The sequence below is a fragment of the Pteropus medius genome, unplaced genomic scaffold (genome assembly GCF_902729225.1).
Source record: "Pteropus medius unplaced genomic scaffold, Ma_sr-lr_union100, whole genome shotgun sequence".
Classification (NCBI taxonomy): domain Eukaryota; kingdom Metazoa; phylum Chordata; class Mammalia; order Chiroptera; family Pteropodidae; genus Pteropus; species Pteropus medius.
The window spans coordinates 2,660,528-2,683,223 of record NW_024354886.1 but is presented as its reverse complement, the minus strand read 5'-3'; the positions used below and the strand labels follow the sequence as shown (position 1 = coordinate 2,683,223).

Here is a 22,696-nt window from a genome sequence, read left to right as displayed (position 1 = left end):
GGTGTGGGAGGAGACAGGATGGGGTAGAACAGAGAGAGGGGATGGGAGAGATAAAGAGAAGGGAATATTGTAAGGAGAGGAGATGGGGGAGGAGATTGGGGCGAAGCCAGGTGAAGTAAGAGGGAAGGTGGGAGATGGAGAAAAGGACAATTGGGAATTCCAAGGGGTGGTGTCGGTGAGAATGGAGTGGAAAGGCCAGAGAAAAGAGAGCAAAGAGAAATTTGGGAAGACAGAAACAGGATGTTACAGAAAACACAGGGAAAGAAGATTGGGCAAAAGACAGGAAGGAGGGTCAAGGATTAAGGTAGAAGAGAAGAGAGAGGACAAGAGAAGAGAAAGGACAGGGATAGAGTGAGGCAAAAAGTGGGATGACAGGGAAAGCGTGGGAAAACAGGGGAGAGGGGAAGGAGGTGGGAAATGTCACAGGGGCCTCTGGTTGGTGGGGCTGGGGAAGTGGCCAGTGACCTGTGGTGCTAGGCCCCTGCTGTTGAGTGAGGGGATCCAAACAAGAGCTAAAAGGGTACCCAGTCAGTCAGGAGCTGTTGGGAGAGCTGGAGGTGTGGTGGAATCGGGGACAGGCATGTCTGGGGTTCTTCCCAGGGTGCTGTCACCAGTCTGACAGGGAACAGCTCTCCCCAATGGAGGAAAGAGAAACAAGGGTTGGCTACCCCGTCGACCCCTGTCGGTTCCCCTCGCCCCTCGTCACGACCTCCACCCCTTCCTGACCCACTCACTCCCCGTCTGCAGCCCCAAACAGCCCACTAGGAATGACTTCATGAGGAGATAGGGCTAAGAGGGATTTCTGGGCACCAAGAGGCCTGAACCTTTATGGTGATAGACGGCTTAGAATGTGCTCTGGCTGCCCCATCACCACCCAAGAGGTTCCAGAGACGCTACCGAGGGGAGTCTTTGCACCCCTAAACTACAACTCAGGCCCCCCACTTTGGGACTACGGTCTGGAAAGAGGAGTCTCTGGGGCCAAGGATGAAGGAGGAGGGGCTTGAAACATGACGCCTGAGATGAGGCAGTACCCAGGGCTTGAGTGGGCGGGTTTAAACCTGGTGTGGACCGGGATGACACGGGGCCTTTTACATAAACAGGTTGAAGCGGAGAGCTGGGATTGGACAAGGTTGTAAGGGGTGGAGCTTATGCCTTGTGTGGGCGGGGCCTAGGAGCCTTTAAAGGGAAGAGTCGAGACCTGGTTTCTGCAGTGCTAGTTGGGTAAAGCCTAGGCGTGGTGAAGGAGGAGCTTGAAGCGGAGGCGGGGGGCGTGTCAGAGTCCAAGGAAGGGGGCTGAGCTAAAACGGGCGGGGCTTAGGACAGGTATAGGCAAGCCTTAAAAGGAGAAGGCCTAGACCTAAAATGAGCATTAGTGGAGTGGATAGGGCTGTAAGAGGAGGTCGGAGGTGAATCCTTGTAGGATGGGCGAGATCTAGACCTAGCAAGGGTGAGGCTTAGAAAGGCAGGGGCCTAAACCTGGTATAGGCGGGAGAAAGGGGGCGGGGCCCAGCGGGGCGTGGGCAGGGCTGGAGTTGGGGTGGAGCGTGCGCCCAAGTGGGCGTGGTTGGGTGGGGCGGGACCCGTGGGACGCTCACCCGAGACCTGGAAGAGGCAGGTAGCCGAGCCCACGTCGTTGGAGATGCTGCACTCGTAGCTGCCGCTGCTGTCGCGGGTGACAGCGTCGAGGTGCAGCTCGGAATGGTCCAGGGCCTCGGCGGCGACCGGGACGGCGGGCGGCGGAGGAGGCAGCAGCTGCCCTTTGAAGCGCCACAGAGCAGAGGCGATGCGCTGGGGGCTGCCTCGGAGGAGGGAGCAGCGCAAGAGCACCGGCCGGCCCAGAGCCTGGCGCACATCCTGGGAGCTGGGCTCCACCTCCGGCGGGACTGGGGGCGGGGGCGGCGGTCAGCGGGGCAAAGGGCATTCTGAAGAGTAGCCCCAGTGGAAGAGGCGATGCGCTCGCCCTTACTCCCGTGCCCTAAGCCTGGAAGGGCCTCAGGGCGAATACACATTCACAACACGCTCATGCAGTAGCCACGCTCATATCTCCCCGAGCTGCAGCTTAAGTACCCCCTCCCGGCCATTTCTTCCAACCATGCTTCCCAGACTGGGCCTCTACTCATGTCTCAAATGGCCCCCTTACCCCTATATAAATGAAAAGCAGCATAACGTCGGGATTTAGAGTCTGATCCCTGGAGCTAGATGGAGTAGGTTCAAATCCCAGCCCCTTTTTTTAATTGTGAGAACTTACACAAGTTACTTAACCGCTCTGTGACTCGGTTTCCCTCTTTGTAAAAATATGTCAAGGAGTGTTTAGAGATATCAGCAACAGAGGGGTTTGGTTGGACTGGGGTGGGTGAAAGGGGGAAGAGGGGGCAGGCCTGGTTGAGAACAGGAGGGACAACTTGGGAGGTAGTCCGGGTAAGACGGTGGGACTCACACTGCACGTTCAGTTGCACCTGGGCCTCGCGCGGGCGCACGTTGAAGCCATTATAGCGAGCTGTGTGGCAGCGGTAGGTCCCGCTCATGTCGCGGTTCACGCGCTCCAGCCGCAGCTTCCCGTCCGGGGTCTCTTCCAAGGGTAGCCCCGAGGGCAGCAGCGCAGCCTCCTTGTCCACGCGGGACCAGAGCACCGGCGGCCGCGGCTTGCCCCGCACCTCGCACTGCAGCTCAGCGGGCGAACCCTCACGCACGGTCACCACAGCCCTGCCCTTGGGCACACTGATGGTGGGTGGCACTGCAGGGGGGTGGAGGGGTGGGTAGGAGCAGGGTTAGAGCTCCCCCCTCCCCATCCCCCGGGGCCTCCGCTCTGTGGCTTCTGCTTCCAGCCTCCTGGTGCGAGCCTCCCTTTCCCATTCCAGACGTTTCACAGATTTTTCAGTATATCCGATCAGAACTCACCTCCTCAAATCCTCTCCACCTCCTAGGTCTCTACTTCAGGCTCTTCCAGCTCAGAAAGAGAGCTGAAGTCTTCCTGGCCTTCTTTCTCCTTACCACAACACTACTACGTTTTGGGGATTCCACCTTTTAAACAGTTTTACTAAATATTTCCTCCCTCCATCCCCTGTCTCCTGCCCTTTGGCCCTGCTCTAGTTAAAGCCTCCATCTTCTCTTTCTGGACTGTTATCACAGATGGATAGTCTGTACCCCCAGCATCCTTACCCTTTCGTCCAAAGTAATAAAATATCTGAGTTTTAGCAGGGCATGCAGCCAGAATAAAGACTGTATCTCCCAGCCTGCCTTATGGGTAGCCGTAGCCATGTAACTAAATTCTGGCCATGTAACTAAATTCTGGCCAACAGGAAATAAGGGTCTTTAAAGAAAGAGGCCATGTCTCTCTTTTCCTCCTTCTTGCAGGCTGGAATGCGGGTTGATGACTGCAGCTGGAACTGCCATTGTGGATGAGGTAGCACGCGCTAAGGATAGGAGAACAGTAAGACAAGATAGAGTCTTGGGGCCTGAGGAAGTGGTGGAGCAGAGCCGCTATTTCAGCCTGCACTGCTCACTTGTAGATGAAGAAGAAATACACAGCTAGCTTGTTTAAGCCACTTTTATTTAGGGTTTTTGTTATTCACAGCCAAACCTAATTCAACCCAACACATTGCCCAAACGGGGCGGGGGGGCGGGGGGGGGTGCTTTCAAAGATTTCCATGGGTCCCATCCCACATCTCATCAAACAAATTAAAATGTCCTACATTAAATATAAATTACAAATAACCCTACAAGGCATGCTGAGGTCTAGTTAGCTTAATTTATACTCTATAAACATTTATGCATTTATTGGCTTTAATTTTGCAGTTTCTCTTTGTATTTTGGAGCCAACTGATTTATTTTTCCAGGTCTAAGCCATTTCTACAGGCCCTTAAAAATCTTGCATGCCCTAGTCATCAGGCTTATGAGCCAATGGAGAAAATGGCCATGTGTCCTGTTGATTACCTTGTTTCTAAAATATCTCAGCTTCCAAACCTTCTGTGCCCCCAAAGGTCAAGGTGTCTCCCTCCTTTGAAGCTGTACTGCCCTCAGGTTAAAGCTCAAACTCCTTGGCTCTGCAAAGTCTCTGCCTCCCCACAGCCTCATCTTCCCTCTCCCATCCTGTGTCCCAGCTGTGAGATCCACTTGTAAGGGACATATTCCCTGGACATGCTAAGTGTCATACACCTTAGGGGCTCCCCATCCCTTCTCTCCTGGGCTTGTCCTCCTGCCTAGCAAATGCTCACATGGGGCATGGCTCCTCTGAGAAGCCATACCTGGCATCCCTTGGCAGCCTGGTACTCCTTCTCTCATATCTGCAAGATGCTCTGCAGAGCCTGCCTTCAGTTCCTGTGGCCTAGCTAAGGTTTGCCCTTCCAATTCTTGCTTTAGCCCAACAGGTGTATCTGCCAGGCTCGGCAGTGGGCTCTCAGGATGGGTCTGTGGCGTTAGTGGCTGGGTTCCCGGCTCCTCATCCAGGGCCTGGCACACAGTGATTGGCAAAATAGATCTGTGGAATCTATGGAGTCGTGGCCCACTCTTAAAGCCCAGCTCAGGTTAGTCTCCTTCCAGAAGCCTCTCCTGACTCCTCCAGCTTCACCTGGCCTCTCCCTGTGCAGATGTCAGGATGGAAGGATCCTCCAAGGCCATCTGGTTCAATGTCTCACAGAGAAGAAACTGAGGGCCAGAGAATTAAGGAGGCTTAGCTGAAGTCAACCAGCTCCTGAGTGCAAGGTGCTGGGGACTGGGGATGAGATTCTAGAAACCCTCTCCAGAGTCATCCCCTCCAAACTCCTGTCATTCTCCAAGTGTAAATCTTTTAGGGGTGGCTGAGAGCAGGCTCTGAGGTCAGACCGCCAAATCCCCTTTCCACCACTTATTGTCGTGTTACCTTTGGTAAGTTTTTTGAACTCTCTAAAAACTAAACTATCTATCTATCCCATAAGGTAAATCATGAAGGCAATTGAGATAAATACAACATAGTAAACGCTCAATAAATGTTAGCCATTATTATTTCATTATTATTACTGGAATAGAGACCCCACTCTCCTGCATAATCCGGCCCCTGCTGACCTCTCCACTCTCATCTCATTCTATTCTCCTAGCCACACTCTCCTCTCAGTTTTCTAAATGGCCCACGCACTTGCCTGTCTCAGCACATTTTCATATGCTGATTCCTTGGCCTGCCTTTCTCTTCCACCCTCCCTTGCTCTCCTTTGCCTAGTAAAATCCTGCCCTTCCCTCAGATCTCAGACCAAACATTCTATTCTAGGAAACTCTTTCCTGACTCTCATGTATCACAGTTTGCAGTGATATATTTAGTTGTGAAACTATCTGAGAACGATAGTTCAACGAGGGCAGAGCCTATTTTGCCCACCACTCTACCTCAGCACGTAGCACAGCACCTGGCATATAATAGGTGCTTAATAAATGTGGGTGGCATGAACGAATAGTATTCTCTCCACTCTGGCTCCCCTTTCCCAAGCTGTTGCCCGACCTCCCCTCTGTGAGCCTCTCCAGCTCCCTCACACCTCCCCACTGCCCCTCCAGCTGCCCACCTGTCTCAGAGGAGATGTTGACCTCGACGCTCAGGTCAGGCACAGGTGCCCCTGGGAAGGAAGCCACACACAGGTAGGTACCGTAGTCGCTGAAGTGCAGGTCAATGAGCTCTAGGCTGCTTGTGACAGCGGGCAACTCAGGGTCATTTCGGGTCACCAGCAGCCTCTTGGACATACGTGCTGGCTTGCCATTCTTGAACCACTGGTAGGTCACCTTCTCCTGGGGTACTGCATCCACATGGCATGACAGCTTCAGGTCCTGGCCCAGCTGTATGTTTTCACTCTCTTTGATCACATCTGGGGTGATCTGGAATGTGGCATTCTTCATGGCTATAGGTGGATGAGGAGGGAAGGGTGGCTGGGGCTGGCCCGAAGCCAGGGTCTATGTCCCACCCCCAACCAGACCCAGCTCCTCCCCTTGAAATGGCCCTCCTGAAGGTTAGGGTCTACAACCCCCCACTCCATGAGAGAAACCATCATTTTTGGAAATTGCTTGGAAATTGTTCTGCTTGCTCAGATGCATTTTTAAAAGTTCAAAAACGCTCGCTGTAGAAAAGCAGGTTTAGTAATCATTAGAGCCACTGTTGACTGAACATACACTATGTGAGAGGTACTGTTCCAAGCACTTTACATGGGTTTACTCATTTAACTCATCCCACAATCTGTGAGGGAGGTACTTTAGTGTCCTCATTTCACAAAGGAGGGTTAAACAGAGGCTCAGACAGTTTAATTCAGAGCCTGTGCTCTTAACCACTATACTTCTTTATCTTTATTCTTGTTTTAAACCTCAAATGTGCAAAATACAAATTTTGGAAGGTTGCATCAGAATGTAATAGCGGTTCTGTCTAAAGAATGGGACTGAGGGGAATTGAGGGAAGTTTTAATTCGTACATTTTACCCTTTTGTGCTACTTGACTCTTTGCAACAGTTCATGTAATTTTTATAACAAATCATTTTACATATAATTACATTAAAATACCGTTTAGAAAGAAAGGGGTCTTACCTCTTTAGAAAAATCTAAATATTGTTTGACATTATCTAAGAGTTAGAACTCTTAATACTGGGTGCTAATTGGACAAAACATTGGTACAACAGCCATAAACCAGGACTGGGTTGAGTAAAGCAGACTATATATCACCTTAAGAGGTGATCTCAGTATTTAATGTAAATTGAGATCTCATCAACCCAGTTTTTAAAATCCAAATGAAAACAGGTGGAGAAAAACAGTCTTCTGATGGGAAAAGTGCCATCAAAGAAAAAAAAAGTCACTAGATAGCCACGATCTTGCTACTTTCTTTCTTGCTCTGATTAACTAAAAAGTCATAGAGAGCTAGCTTCTTATTGTGAGGAGACTCAGAGAGAGACTGGTCAATGAAAGATGAACAACAACAAAAGAGCTCATTTCTTCAAAAAAAAAAACAACTCTCTCAATTGAATTTGGCAGAAGCTATACTTTACTTTCAAGCACTGAAGAACTGGAAACAGCCTGTATCTTTAAAATATATAAAATAGATAAATAAACAACAACCTAAAGTTGCACAAGCAGAAGGATTCAAAGTTTTCTCCATGAAGCAGAGTAGTAAAATCAAGATCATATATAGCAGCTAGTGCTAACTACTGAGGCTGAAGTTTAGTAAGGAAAGTGCTTGTAATTCTTTAGATCATGCTCCAAGTTTTGTATCATTTTTACATTTAATAATTATCTTCAGACTCACTGAAATGCTTTGCTAATAAAGATTTACATATAAGGTATGTAGAAACCAGTGTACAAGAAGAAAGCCAGGAAATTTATCTTGAAGATTGGAAGTCCACATTTAGCTTTTTGTAACCTATTTTCCATTCTATAAAAAAAAAAAAAAAAAGTAGGTAATCAATGCCAGCCCTTCTTACCTCTTGGATTGTTGAGGTTATAATTGGAAATGTGGATTGTAAATGCCTGTAAATAAAACTATATACATTTTAGTATGGCCATCTATTGGTAGGGAAATAGAAGTGCCAGGAACATGCTTCCTCAGCATATCTCACCTACCAAGAAGAAACAGACAGGTCCCTCTCCCATAGTTCCTGGAGGACAGGGACCCTGTCTGCCTCCGAGTTCCTTCCCACCCCTCCAGAGCCACGTACATCGCACCAGCAGGTTGACAGTCTTCTTGGCAGGGTTGCCCACATTGTTGGTGGCTGTGCAATTGTAGTAGCCAGAGTCCAGGGCCTGTACTGAAGGGATGCTGAGGGTGCCACCTTGGGCCAGAGCCCCCAGGGGCAGCGGGCCTGGCCCGTGGGACCACTGCAGCTGGGGTAGGGGATCACCGCCTGTCAGCAGACACTGCACCGTCACATTCTCCCCAGGGTTCACCACCAGAGTTTCATTCACAGACAGCTTCAGGGCTGGTGGTGCTAGGAGGACAAGGAGGTAGGGTCTTAGGAGATTGTGAGGCAGAGCTGAATGTGGAGGATATAGGAAGCCAGGGAAACCATGGGGTGAGGGAAGGCTTGGGGCGGGGGGAAGAAAGGGGAGAAGGCAGGGAGCAGGCAGAGGGGAGGAGGGGATGTCACTAGTGGTAACATGCCTAGAGTCCTGTGTGGGGTGAGGCACTGTCTCCTGGTTGGGGAGTCAGCTCAGGTAGGCAAGGGTATGGGCGGGAAGTTCCTGTACCCGTGGTGTTGGTGAGCCGGAAGGTGATGGCCTTGTCTGGGATGCCACACACATTGCGTACAGACACCTGGCAGGTATAGCTGGCGTAGTCCTGGGGCCGAAGGTTCTTCAGCTTCAGGACCTTAGTCTCCCCCTGGGCAGCAATGGATCACTGGTGTGAGGAGTCTGCTTGGGCTCCCAGGGGTCCCTAATATATTTCCCCAGCACCAGAGACCAAAGCAAATTCCCATTCTAATTCCTATCTTATCCCCAGGGAGCCCGAGCCTTGGTGGGTGCTGCACTCTCCATACCCTGGGCTTCTCTGTGTTCGAGGTTGCCCTGGTGCACACTGGCCAGAACCAGGCCTCAGCTTCTCCACTTTGGGAAATGGAGGGGTAAGGGAGAAACCCTGTTCTGTCCTGCAACCCGTACAAACATGGAGCTGGTTCCACAGGCCTTGGCCACATGTGACACTCTGACAGCCACTAAGGAAAGCTACCTCTGAAAGCCCTCCCTAGTAGAATGGCTTCATCATCATTTTCTGGGACCATAGGGGGCCTGTGAGAAGTGGAGTCATCTGTCTGCCCCCAACTCCTGCTGTGTCTGCCTATGGGTTCCCAATACTCTGCCAACCGGCAGCAGGCAGGGATGACTTGCCTGCCTCTAGGGGGTGCCTTTGCTTGTTCTGAAGGATATGTTGCCTTGGGGGATCTCCTGTCCCTATCACTGTTCCTTGAGCTTTCCGTCTCAATTTCATCTGCCCCAGGGTGTCTGAAGCCCAATCAGGATGCATGCTTCTAACATCAGAACAATGTGAAAGTCAGGGCAGTCCCAAGAACTGCAGAGTAATGCCTCCACACCCATGTCCCCTCCCTTGTTGAGTGCAAGAGGAAGAGTGTAGGGTGAGCCATGAGGGGACCAGGCCAGCTACTGCCCATCCTGACCTGGGTGTAGAGGGGCTCATAGATGTCCACCCCATTGTCCTGGCTGTGGGACAGGGTATCAGAGCCCCGCTTCCAGATGAAGCGGGCAGGAGGGTTGGAGTTGACAGTACAACGCAGGAACACCGTCTTCTCTTGGTAGAAGTTGCCTCGAACATCGCTCACTGTCTGATGCACCGTCAGCACTGGCTCATCCAGGTCTGCAAGGGCACAGCCCCAATGGAGTCAGGACTAGATTACTCCAAGGAGAGGAGTTGGGCTCCTGGCAGCCCTCAGGGAAAGCTGAGCTGCCCTCAAGGAAGCTTCCAGAGAGCCAGATACTCTCCCAGCCCTGCAAGCTTGACCGACCTTTCGTCAGGGGACTGGACTTGATGTCTTCCCAGCTATCCCTCCCCAGGAACCCACATGGGGGTTACTATCTTCACCCTCCCATCAAGAAATGGAGTAGAGAGCTACAGACTGGAAATTAGGAAACCCTGGTTCAAATTCCAGGTTAGCTATTAATTTGTAGTGCGACTTGCCCAAGTCCTTTCTCTGCCTGCTTCCTCACTGGTAAATTGGACTAGATTGGTGATTCTCATCCCTGTTTGCACAATAGAATCACATGGAGATTTTCATTTTAATACTGATGCCTGGCAATGCTCATTATTGTGTTAGAAATCAGAAGATGGTTGCCTCTGAGGAGATTATTGACTGGGAGGGAGCATGAGGGAAACGTTTAGGGTCCTGGAAATTCTCTTGAAATGGATGGCGTTTACATGTACACATACACATGTAAGAATTCATTAAATTGTACATTTAAGGTTAGTGTACTCTAATTAATATAGGTTAATCCTCAATAAAAAAGAAAAGTTTGAGAAAATAAATCCCAGTGCTGGGGCCAAGCCCCCAATCGATGCCATCAGAACCTTTGGAAGTGAGACCCAGGCACCAGTATTTTTTATTTTTTATTTTTTTTAAGGTGAGGCAACCCTTGGTTGACCTCACAGATTGCAAGGACCTTGTCAGCTTACAATCCCATATTTTTCTTATTTTTTACACCTATAGCACCTGGTCTTCCTAGGTGGTCTCCCATCCAAGTATTAACAAAGCCCAACCCTGCTTAGCTTCCGAGATCAGATGAGATGGGGCTTGTTTAGGGTAGCATGGCTATAGACTGGCACCAGCATTTTTAAAAAAAGATCCCCTAGAGATTCTGATGTGCAGCCGGGGTTGTGAACCAAAGGCACCAACATTCCACATTCTAACGTCCTAAAACAGGTGGTCCAATATCCTTACCATTCTGTCCTCCTTCCACAGCCCACTGAGATTAAAGTCAAGGCCATGGGCAGAGGTGGGGCATTGGTGAAATATGAGCCATGTCTATCAGCCCCTTCCAGCACCAATAACTTGAGAAATGACCCTCAGCTCCAGGTTTTGGCAGCCCCCTGGGTGGCTGATGAGGGACAGAAAAGAGGGTGTGGGATTCCATTGCTCATCACTCTATCAGGTTCCACTTGGGGAGCATACGGCATACTTAATGGGTAGGTTCATTGTAGACATTAAGATGGTACCAGACAGGCCCTTGAGCCTGGCCGCACAGCTTCTGGGTACCCGGGTCAGACTGGATGGGCATGGAGGCAGGCGGGTAGCAAATGGGGAGATAGCCTCTAGTGGTGAAGGGGATAATCTACGGAGGGCAGGTAGGGACTGGAGGCTTCCCATTCAAGCAGCAGCAAGGACTGAGGGGTGCTTGGTTTTGCATGAGGTGGGGTAGGGAAGTTTCAGAGCTGGCCCAGGATAAAAGCAGAAGCCTGAGGTACTGTGGGAAGGGCACTGGACTACAGTGAAGAGACCTATGCCTGTAAGTAAGCCAGGTATGTAAGCAATACTAAAAGTCCTTAGTATTTCGGTTTCTTCATTTGTGGAAGGGGTATAATCCAATCTGTCCTGCCCTCCCTGACCACTTTACAGGGACGTTGCAAGGTTCATATGGGATTACAGATGGGAATGTGTGAGTGGTATAGGTAGTACACATTGGAGGAACAGCAGAGATGCCCTCTCTAGCATGGAAGAGAGAAAGTCTCTTCTGTCCTCTACAGGGGTGCCCCTTCTCCACCGCACCCCCACCCCCATCCTCCTTCCCAGCCTGAACCCCGGAGCCAGGCAAGGAGGGCCCTGACTCACACTGCACGTCCACGCGGATGGACTTGATGGCGGGCACGCCTACACCATTCTCGGCCTTGCAGTAGTAGCGGCCGCCCTGTGTGCGTGCGATGCGCTCAATGCGCAGCGTCTCGTTGAACACCGACGTCTCCTGAAATTTGTCGGATGCGCTACCGGCGGTCTTGGTCCACCGCACCTAGGTCCGGTGAGGGAGGATGTGGTAAGAGATAGAGTCAGATGCAGCAGTGAGGGTGGGGGGCCTCTCCTCTGGCCCCCATGGTTTTTCACAAGTGTACGTGGGGCATACACAGGCCTAAGAAACTAACCCAAAGAGACTTGTGGGAATACACAGGCAGGGTAGGACACTTCAGGGAAGAGCCTGGGGAATCAGAGGTCAGATGGATGAGGCTTTAAAGAAAGCAGTATAGTGCAATGGTTAAGAGCATAGATTTGTGGGCAAGTTACCTAATCTTCCCGGCCTTCTTTTACTCATCTGTAAAATGGAGAATATTACCCCTCTCTTAGGGTTATTGGGAGGATTAAATTAACACATACTTAGTGCCTGGCAAACTAAGATTACTCATCTCTTGGCTTCAGATATCTCATCTGTACAAAACGTCTATGTGGTAGCCAGCCTCCAAGATGGCCCCAAATCATCTCTGCCTCCTGGTAGTCACACCTTTCTGTAGTGCTCTCCCACTTTATAGCAGGGATATTCTGTGTGACTAATAGAATGTGGTAGGAGTGATGTATGTCACTTCCAAGATCAGGTTATAAAACACTATGATTTCCATCTTGGTTGCTTTCTTGGGTCCCTCGCCCTGGGGAAAGCCAGCTGTCATGTCATGAGCAGCCCTATGCAGAGGTCCTACAGGGGAGGAAGGAAAGCCTTAGGTCAATAGGCACGGAAGTTAGCTTGGAAGAAGATCCTCCAGCCCCAGTCAGTCTTCAAATGACTATGACCTAGTGAAATACCCTGAGCCAGAACCAGCCAGCTCAGGTGCTCCGGGATTCCTATCCCATAGGAACTATGAGACAATAAATGTTTGTCGTTTTAAGATCCTAAGTTTTGGAGCATTTGTTATGCAGCAGTAGATAACGATAACTATTATATATCATAATACCCACTTTGCAGAGTAATTGTAAGGTTTAGAAACAAAGTATATAAAGCACCTAAGTGTGGAGCCTGGTATGTATTAGTCACTCAACAGCTGTCTATTATTATTAACATTGCCTTAGATTATGGGACATTATCAAGGATCACACAAGAAACTGGATCTACTACTCGAAGTACCAGAGGCTTAAGAAAAACTGATCAGTTCCAGGTTACTTAGTCCTAAGGATTGGAGGATGGGGTAGGGAAGCTCCCATCTTAAAGATGAAGAGGACTGCTTGTTACTGAGACAGGGCAAGGCCCCTGATCCTGGTGAATAGGTCAGGCCATAGATCATAAAAACAATAAGGTTTGGAGAAGTAGGTGAAAGGGCAACCTTCTCATGCATGGAGGGGCAACTGCAGGCCATAATGTTGCTACTCTTATCCCATGGCCACCCTAAAATTTACCCTCCTGGACCTAGAGGTTACAAGCTTGGGGAAGACTACAACCAGTTTCAAGCAATCCATACTCACATAAGAGGGTGCTTTAAAGAGAGAACAAGGCAATAAAAATATCTTTTCTTTTTGTACTTGACTTTTGTGGTTTTAACATGATTTTTCTAGATGGTGTTTGTTTACATACTTAGAACATGGTTTGCCTTATCCATCTCAGGGTTTGTACCTTTCTTCAGTTCTATAAAATTCCCAACCATTAGCTCTTTAAATACTGCTTCCTCTCAGTTTTCTTTAGTCTCTCCTTCCAGAATGCCTGAGTTTATGTTGTAGATTCTCATTCTATCCTCCATGTCTCCCAACTTCCTCTTCACATCTCCAGCTCTTTTGCCTTCTCCAGACTGCATTGTGGCTGATTTTCTCAGATCTATCATCCAATTCATTAATTTTCTCTTCAGTTATCTCTATGATATCAAGGCCAAAATTTTCAAAAGACTACATATTTTTTTCCCTAGGATTTCTATTTGCTTTTTTCCATATCTAACTGATCAGTTTTCATAACCTGTCTTACACATTTGATTCCTTCCATTATCTCTTTAAACATTTTCAACGTGCTCTATTATCGCTCTTCCCTCACATACTAATTGTTCAATTATTTGAGTGTGTGGACTGGTTCTCCTAGCACTGTATTTTTAAATGGGTTTTAAATTTTCATTCCACAGGCTCATAATCAGTGGGAATTATTTTCCACAGAAGTCTCACTTAGGCTCTGATAGGCCTGTCTGTGGTGTAGTTGGTTGCCTATGTCTAATATACACGGGTTCACATGTTCCAACCAGATTTTATGTTAGTTTCTCAGCTTAGGGTTTCCTTATCACTTAGATAGTACAAGACACAGACAGGCTTAGGGTTATGCTCTCTTATGGGTGACCCTGTTTGTACCCATACCCTGAAGAATAAAGTCTGTGCCCTGCTGTGACTCTGGGCTGTGTGACTAAGGTCTTCTGGTCCCCATTTATAGGTGGTGTCACTCTTGTTGAGCTTCCAGCTTTAGACAGGGTCCAGTTCCAGCTCCTAGCCATAAACAGCCCTGTGGCTTTAACTCATATCCCTTCCATGTGTGCACTAATACTATTATTCTTGAGGTGAGTATACAGTCCAACTCCCTCCAAGGACCAAGTTCTTCAACTTCTGCTCACTACCATTGCTATAGAGTCTTTCTTCATTTTGGCCCTAGGGATTCCTTCTCTATCAATATTTGGAGTGGAGAATTCCATGTCCACTCAGTTTCTCATCCTGACCACAAAATGGGCTATGAGATGATGCTGCTCCTCTATGAGACTGGATGCTCCATGACAACAGGAACTGTAGCTGTATCCTTAGGTCCCATCATAGTGCCTGACACATAGCAGGTGCTCAATGAATATTTATTGTAATGATATGAGCAAACAAGGAGTTAGGAGGCATTTCAGGGGCGGTGAGCAGCAGTGGTTAAAGCAGGAATGAACAGGGTATACTTAGGCACGTTTGACTGGAGCACAGGGTGTGAGGAGGATGGCAGTGGGAGATAAGACAGGGAAGGCAGGGGCGTAGATTGTGGGAGGTCTTCAATTTCACTAAGAGCCTGAACTGGATCTGGTAGTTAATGGGGAGCCATGGAAGGTTTTTGAGCTGGGCAGTGATATGATGTAGCAGGCTGGAGGATGAGGATTCTGGGAGCATGGTGCAGGGATGGGTTAGAGGGGAGATTTGAGAGAATGGGAAGCCAGTGAGAGGCTACTGCAGTGGTCCAAGGAATAGGACTGAAGGACTGACCTAGACGGGTAATGAGGAATAGAGAGAAGACCTAGCAAGAGACAAAAAAAGAAAGGCCTTGGGCTGGCTAGATGCAAGGAATGAGATGGGGCAGAGTCAAATATGAGCCCAAGGGTTTAAGCCTAAGTAGCAGGAAAAACAATGAAACCAAGGATGGAAATATAAAAATGGATTCATGTACATACAGCCATAGCCACGGATGATTCATAAATATGGTGCACAAGGGACACACAGATGGCCAGTGCAGCTTTAGGGAAAAATGGCCCAGCTGCCTCCCTGGCATCAGGGAGAACCATCCCTAATGGTCACACCTGACATGAACACCAGCCTGAAGACTGGCAGCATTGTTTTCACTTCTAAACAAACCTTTGAGAAGGAGCAAGCAGTGATCACAGTTTCCGGTTGAAAGAGTCTTTAGGGGTTTCTTGCCCATCTGCTTGCCTCAAAGGCCAAACCTACTAAAGCCATCCCTGTTCCCAAAATTATCGCCCCCCCCCGAAAAGGGTTTTCTATTTCACTCTCCTTCCTAGGATATAATCAAAACCTTTTCTGCTGCTCTTAAATGTCAAAGCAGCTCACCAGCAAATTCTACACATCCCTCCAGCCCACCACCTCCTGCCTCCTCCCATCAACTCTCAGTAATAACCAGCCAACACTTCTTGCCTGAACCATACAGTTGGTCTGGGACAAAATTCACCTGGCATTTCCAGATACTCAGCATCTGTTGCTTTCTAATTGCTTTGAGTCTTTTAACCTCGAGGGTGTGAAGCTTGCCTATCAGAAGCCTCGTGAAATTGAGATTGTATTATATGTTGTTGGTAATTCCTAGAGCCCCCAACCCAAAGACTGGTACAATGTGAAAAATTGTGCTAAGCTATGGTACTGGATTAAAATTCTGCTCCTGCCTCATAAGAGCTGTGTGACTTTGGGAGTTTACCCCCACCTCATAAGAGCTGTGTGACTTTGGGAGTTTACCCAACCTCCCTGAACCTCTATTTCCTCAGCTGTAAAATGGGGGCTTTAATGCTTTCCTCCAGCATGGTTGTGATGAGCCAGAGAGAAAACACTGACAAAAGCACCTAGCATAGTGCTTGGCACACAGTCCACCCTCAAACAGTGGCTGAAGGTACATCTGAGGATGTCTGTTAGACAGATACAAGAAATGGGGTGGGACTGAATGACTGACGTTCAGTTTTCCCCTTGGCCATCAATGTTTTCAAGTGAATAAGCCCGCAGCCTCCAGTCCTTTCCCAGAGTTCATTTTCCAGCTATTTCCTTAGCCCCAGTCTCCTGTCTTCTGTTTATTTGCCACAGTCTGCCTCTACTCTCGAACTCCTGCTGCCTCTTCTCAAGCTTTGATCCCAGAGTGGGTATGGGAGGTGAGGGGGTGAGGGCAGGAGGAGCCCCACACAGGCTGGGTGGGGGCTTACCTGGGGCCGAGGGTGCCCTGTGACAAGGCACTGCAGCACAAGGGTGTCCCCCTCCCGGATGGTGTAGACACGCTCACTGATGTTGTCCTCTTTGACCACACATGCTTGACCTGCGTGCACGATCTGGGCCTGGGCTGGAGCTGGCAAAGAGGGGGGAGGTTTAGACAAGAGGCACTAGGGCTGGAGAGGATCTGAGGCTCCCTCCTGAGTATGTCACGGGGAGGGGTCAGCCCAGTCCTCCCCAGGCTATTCTTCAGAGGCCTGACCCCACTGAGCTCAGAAAAGAATCCTCCCAAGGCCCGGATGTCAGAACTAGAGGGGCCAGGAACACCCCCTTGCAAGAGCTCTGTGCCCTTCAGTAAGCTGATGAGGGCGAGGGGCTTTGTAATCTGTACAGATTGGTTATCAATCAGTGAGCATCATTGTCTTAGCAGCCTCCTGTAGCGGAGGCTGCTGATGATCCACCCAGCTTCCCACATCTGGCCAGTGCATCCATCCCCAGCTGCTCTCAGTGATAGCTGCTGGGTGCAAAGAGCTCACCTTCCCCTAGGAATTGCCTTTAGCCGGTGGGAGCTGCCTGGGTCAGAAATGCCTAGGACATCACCTTCTTTCCCAGTACACATATTCACACACCCAATGGACTGGCAAACATGGGTGCAAATGCCCAGTGCCCTTGCCTCGAGATGAGACGACCATGTTGCTGTTCATGCGCCAGAGCTCCCACCCCCAGACCCCAGAAATGGATTGAAGCTAAGCCAGCTGAACCACATTTTTGCCTAGTTGCTTCCTTCATCCCCTTCGTTTCTCCTGGGAGCATTTTCTCAGCAAATCACTTGCCTGAACTGCACCTACTCCCAAATATCCTAGGCTCTGCTTTTAGAGAGCCTAACCTAAGATTCCCCCAACCCCAAAGACTACACATTCCCCTTACCCAAAGGCCTGTTAATTTTCCGTCATTGCTTCCTGAGCCTATGCCAGCCTCTTCTCCAAGGGACAGAAGTTCTCACAGGGGGCCTGGAAGCTCTCAAAAAACTGGTTCCTCCCTGACCTCTCTCACAGTGCCCAGGGCTGTGGGAACCTAAAGGGGAAATGATTGAACTGGAAAAGTTCACAGTCCTTCCCTCAATGTCAAGCCTCACAGTCCTAAAGACAAACCAGCCCCCAGCCCACCAATGTGTGAGCTCTGGAAAGGAGGGCAAGGCCCCCAAGTTCACACCTGTCTGCTCACAGTTGATGGCAAAGAGTGTGGAGGAGGGAGAGCTGATCCAGGGCACAAAGGACACAGGCAGCGAACACTGAGTCCTTGCCCTAGAGAGGTGCACAGAGGTGAGATAAAACCTGTTCATAAAATATGTGACTTCCTCCAGGAAGTGTCCCATGATTGACCTGCACCCTCCCTCCTTCCAAATCGGTCACAACAAAGCATTAATCTGTGTGTCTATCAAATTCAGAGTTCTTGTATTTCTGCCTACCAGACCATGAACTTCACCTTGGCATCTCCAGCACAAGGCCTTGAATACAGCAAGCACTCAGTGGATATTGAACGAATGGATTTACAAGAATATCCCATGGTGCAATTGCTAAGCATTATAAGAGAGGAACAAGTCCCTAGGAGGTCAGGGGAGAGAAACATCACCATCTGCTAGAAGAAGAATCACAGGAGGCCCTATGGAAGAGGCAGCTTTTGAACCAGGCCTCAAGGAACAGAGAGGCTTCGCATCAGTTGACAGGGCAGAGTCCTACATTACATATTATGGTTCACTTGGGGTAAGCCACTAGTGATCTTTGGGCCTGCCTTTGTTTTCTCATTTCTAAAATGGAGAGAATGCTTTCAACCCTGAGAACTCACAAAGGTGAATGTGATAATAACACAAGATAAATGAGAAGTTCTTAGCAGAACTCTAATGCGTTCTACAGATGTCTCAAGTAGCACCATAACAGACTCTCTCCAAGCAACACTGATGGGACAGACACAAATCAATTATAGAGGGGGGTTCACAGAAGCATTCTGGCTGCAGAATGAGAAGCTGGTGGGGCAGCAATTGGGAGTGACACAGGCCATGTTTAAACATAAGAGTCTCTCTAAACAGCAGCAGGTTCTACAAACAGTGGCAGCTGCCACCAACCCAGAATCTGAGTGTTCAGGAGACCATCCTGCCTGCCTAGCTGCCACAAAGGAATGAACCTAGACTAGTTGTCAGGAGGCAAGTTGTGTGACCTTAGGCAAGTCAGATCAAAGCTTCTCCACCTATAGGAGGGGAGAGGATTGGATGACCTCTAAGGTCTTTTTCAACTCACACTTTCTATGAATTTTGTGCAGAGTCCCTATATAAGATGCACCCTAGAATCTGAGGAATGAGTCTGACACTGTCGCCCCCTATAATGAAGACGCATAAACAATACCATAACATGGTAGAGATAGCCATCTGTGGCCAGGGTCTCCAGGAAATCTCATCAGGAAACGACCCACCAATGCATGCCAGTTGCTGATAAGACCAGGAGATCACATGGCTGCCTACAAGAGGCTTAGGGTAACAAAGACATTGATTTAACAGACTTCAATGCAAGATAAGCTATAATCTTGGACATCGTGGTTTGCCTACAGCCAGGTAGTATTCTAATGACAGACGCTTTGGTGATTGATAAGGAATACTGAAAAAGAGCTGGAAAGCTAAACTTTCTCAGGTTCCAGCCATCACAGGCCAAAAAAGATGGGGCCTGGCCAGCAGACACAGGTATCTTGCCTGACAGGTGTACTTCCTCATTGGAGATGGGGCTATCGGGCATGATGGCTGATGACACCATTCAGATTATCCAGACATTGAGCAGTGAGCTGCTTCAGGGTATCTTTAGGAGCCAGCAACATGGCAGAAGACATCAAGACCAAAATCAAGAACTACCAGACTGCCTCTTTTTGACAGTTTCTCCAAACAGAATCAGACCAGGAACTGATGGCAGAACTACCTGAATTTCCACCGCAGTGAGAGGGCAATAATGCTAAAGGGGGTGATGCCTCCGTGTGCAAATGGTACCAGCATGTGCACAAGTCCCTCTGCTCCACATCCTGGGTGTCAGCCTGGGACAACCGCTGGGCAGAAGGCACATTTCCCGGGAAGATCTGAACTGGCTCGACGCCGCCCCTCCTCTGTCCTCCATCCTACTCTCAGGGAGGTGAAGGGGACCTGGGTACATCCCACCCTGGGATCCTGAATCCTGGCTCAACTAATGATAAATACTTGTTGGAAAAGTGTAAAAAAAAAAAAAAGATTATCCAACTCCTTTTGATGACATTAATATTAAGACTATCCAACTCTAAAATGGTAGAACTACTTTGGAAGAGATTTTGGCAGTACCTACTCCAGCTAATGTATTCCCATGGTGCCACAATTCCAGTCCTGGGTATGTATCCAATAGAAATGATTGCTTATGACAACAAAACAATAGAATATTCATAACGCATTTATTCATTATAGTCAAAAACAAGAAACAACCTATAGGTCCATCAAGGGTAGCACAGGTAAATAAATTCTGGTATATTCGTGCAACAGACTATTACTCAGAAGTGAAAAATGAACTACTGATAGACACAGAGACACTATTGCATCTCAAAGATACAATTTAAGTAAAAGAAGTCAGATACAAAAGAGTAAATAGGGAATGACTTTATCTACTTGAAATTTAAAACTGGAAAAACCAATCTTATAGTAACAGAAATCTAAACGGTGGGGGTGGGCATTTCTTTACTGGGAAGGGCATGAGAGAACTTTCTGGGAGAAGGTGGGATCCCACCTGGAGTGGGGGAGAAAATGTTCTATATCTTAAGCTAGGGGGTGGTTACATAGGTGGATACACATGTAAAAATGCTTATAATTTTACAGTATCTAAGCTACACTTCATATTAAAAAAAAAAAAAAGAATCCCCCTCCCTTTGATGACATTGCCCATTGAGGTTACCTTGATTCCTTTGATGTCACTAACCATTACAATTCCCCACTCTATTTATTCTGACTCCTACTTGATGAGCTGCTTCCCATGGCTGACTTCTTCCAGGTGTAGATTTCCCTTCTAAAGTGGTGCTGGCTAGTAGCAAAGTACCCAGACCCTCTTAACCTTGGTGACTCAATCTGCCCATCACCCCAATGAGTTTCATTAACGTGAGTCAGCTCCCCTTAAACAACAGAGACCCCACCAAGTCAGAAGCTCCCAGAGGGGCTCGGTCCCACTTGACCTTAGCCCCACTCCATGCATCCCAGGAAGGCACTGCCAACAGCAGCATCTTCTGATTCCAAAGGCAACCAGACCAGGGCCTGTGTCAAGAGGCACCTGACATAATCCCTTCATTCAGTCTGTCAAACAACAAATGCTTCAAGCCTGCTGCTCTGCTGGGTGCTGAAGAGGCTGTCATGAAAAACAAACAAGGACCAGCTCTTGAAAGAGCATTGTTGGGGAGACGGACAGCAAACAAGGAAACAGAAATGAACAGGATGGGTTCAGAGTGTGCTAAATGCTAAGACGACTCTAAAGAAGGAGGATGTGACAAGGAAGTGGGCAGAGGAGAGATCTACTTTAGAGAGATGGAAAGAGCAGACAATCTGAGATAAATTCCTGGCTCTGCTCCCCACTAGCTGGGTGACACTGGGCAAGTTACTTAACCTCTCTGAGCCTCAGCCTCTTTGTAAAATGGGAATAATGCCTCCCCTCCCAGGGCTGGTGTGAGGGTTTAAGACGATGTATGTAAAACATCTGGCCACGCAATATGTGCTCTCTCACTGAATGACAGCTCCTGAGATGACTGCACAGGAGCAAGAGTTGAGGACAGGAGAAACACCCTCTGTGGCCCCCTCCACCTTCCAGGGTGGAAGCGCTCAAAGCAGACATTAAACCAGTAGGGATGTTTCATGAATATGTTCAAGATTCACGTTGAGAACTGTGCAGAGCTTCAGAGAAACTGGAAAACAGGGGAGAAGGATGGTGCCCTTCACCGAGCACCCCCTCTGCCATGCCACACACTTAGGTTTCAGCAGATTACATTGTGACCTTCAGCAAATTACTTAAGTCTTACTTTCTCAATCGTAAAATGGGGTTGTTGTGAGGAATAAATAAGTCGACTCACGTAAAACGTTTCAAACAGTTTCTGAAACAGTGATCAATCTAACCGTGTCAGCCAGGATTTTTATTCTATAAATGATCCTGTGCTCCCCTTAGGAACCCACTTTCCCTGGGGCTCGAAGCCTTTTGCACAACGGGACCCTCCCTTATCTGCCACAGGTGATGAGGGCTGCTACATTCCCAGGGTCCACTATGTTATTTCCAAGCTTCTCGCCTCAGTTCTGAGAGGCAGAAAGGGCAAGTCCTGTTTGGCTTCCTTTGGCAGAAAAGGAAACTGAGATCTGGAGAAGGAAATGCCTGTCACTCACTGACACAGCTGAGACTCAAACCCAGGCCTTCTGCCAGCTAGCCTGGAACTCGGTTCACTGTCCCAGTCATCCACGCACTCCCCGACACCGGCGGGCGGGGGAGGACTTCCCAATGCAGATTTCCAGGCCACACACAGAGGCACCAGCTCTGACTCTCCGGGGGGCAGGCCTCAGAGTCTGTATTTGTACCAGGCTCCTGGGAATTTCAGAGGCACCACAGGATTTGATCACCTCTGTTGACACCACATTGGTGGATAGAAAACAGGACAGGAATTTAGAACTAAGTATGTTTCTGCCTCTGGTCTATGAGGCTTTTCCTATTTCACTCTCCAATCTCTATCAACAAACCTCAAAGAAAAGGAAAACTGTGTCTCCCAACCTGGGTGCCATGAAGTGTTCACTGACAATCCATCACCAAATGAGAACACCACTGCATCTTCACTCTCCTCAGAGTCTCAGCATACAATATTATTAAAGGCTCTGAAAAGTTCTGCAGTAAACATACCTGTTATCTTCATTTCATCCAGGGCTCTCCACATATACTTGACTATATAAAGCCTTTTTTGCACAGAGTACCTTTAATATCTTGAGAGACAGAAATGATGTGTAAAGCAAGTACAGAAATGCTGATCCAATGCTCAATACAAAACTAGGGTTGTAGAGTAAGAAACACGTTGCCCCCCTCCCCCAATCCGCTGGCTGAGACGAGTCAAGCGGCACGAGAGATGTCACTGTGGGGTAGCATCATCATGAGAATAGCTGAGGCAGAAATAGCAAGTCCCTGGCAGAATGCCTCTGGCCTATCAGCTCACTCCTTTCTTCCCCCAGAAGTAGACACCCCAAATTATAGGTGGGGGTAGGGACTGCCAGCACCCAGCAGGCCCAGTGAGGAAGCCACGAACTCTCAACAACTCATGTTAATACAAATTCCACTTTGCCCACTGGGCTTTGGAAGAGAATTCTCACTGGAACTTAGCAGGAGAATTACATAAAGAACTCCCACCCCTATGAGAGAATTTCCTCCTGGCTGCTGGACAAGGGGTAGGGGGCACTGTCAAATGCTTGAGGGTGCAGCAATAGGATGCAGAGCCAAATAAGGCAGGCAGACGGCAAAATGCATGGAAAACCTGAATTTAAAGCCCCATTAGCTTTCCTTCAGGTTTCCTCCCCACGCCACATTTAAAAAGATTAATCATAGCCAAGTGGGGGCTGTTGCCCTGTTTCTTGCTCCTGACTCTTTCAT

General features: G+C 48.7%; 1 protein-coding gene and 2 pseudogenes across 1 annotated transcript in view; 1 reads left to right on the top strand and 2 right to left on the bottom strand.

Annotated features, from left to right (window-relative positions):
• MDGA1 (MAM domain containing glycosylphosphatidylinositol anchor 1) overlaps positions 1-22,696 on the bottom strand; it is a 54,020-nt gene that overhangs the window by 8,225 nt on the left and 23,099 nt on the right. The window contains exons 2-9 of the mRNA XM_039856146.1: positions 16,037-16,176; positions 11,265-11,439; positions 9,102-9,298; positions 8,179-8,311; positions 7,650-7,919; positions 5,526-5,855; positions 2,438-2,734; positions 1,596-1,883 (exon numbers count right to left, since the gene is read on the bottom strand). Of these exons, the coding sequence (XP_039712080.1) occupies positions 1,596-1,883; positions 2,438-2,734; positions 5,526-5,855; positions 7,650-7,919; positions 8,179-8,311; positions 9,102-9,298; positions 11,265-11,439; positions 16,037-16,176 (1,830 nt within the window). The remainder of the gene's footprint in view (positions 1-1,595; positions 1,884-2,437; positions 2,735-5,525; positions 5,856-7,649; positions 7,920-8,178; positions 8,312-9,101; positions 9,299-11,264; positions 11,440-16,036; positions 16,177-22,696) is intronic.
• Positions 10,137-10,255, bottom strand: LOC120597718 (uncharacterized; annotated as a pseudogene).
• Positions 18,889-19,158, top strand: LOC120597554 (cytochrome c oxidase subunit 6B1-like; annotated as a pseudogene).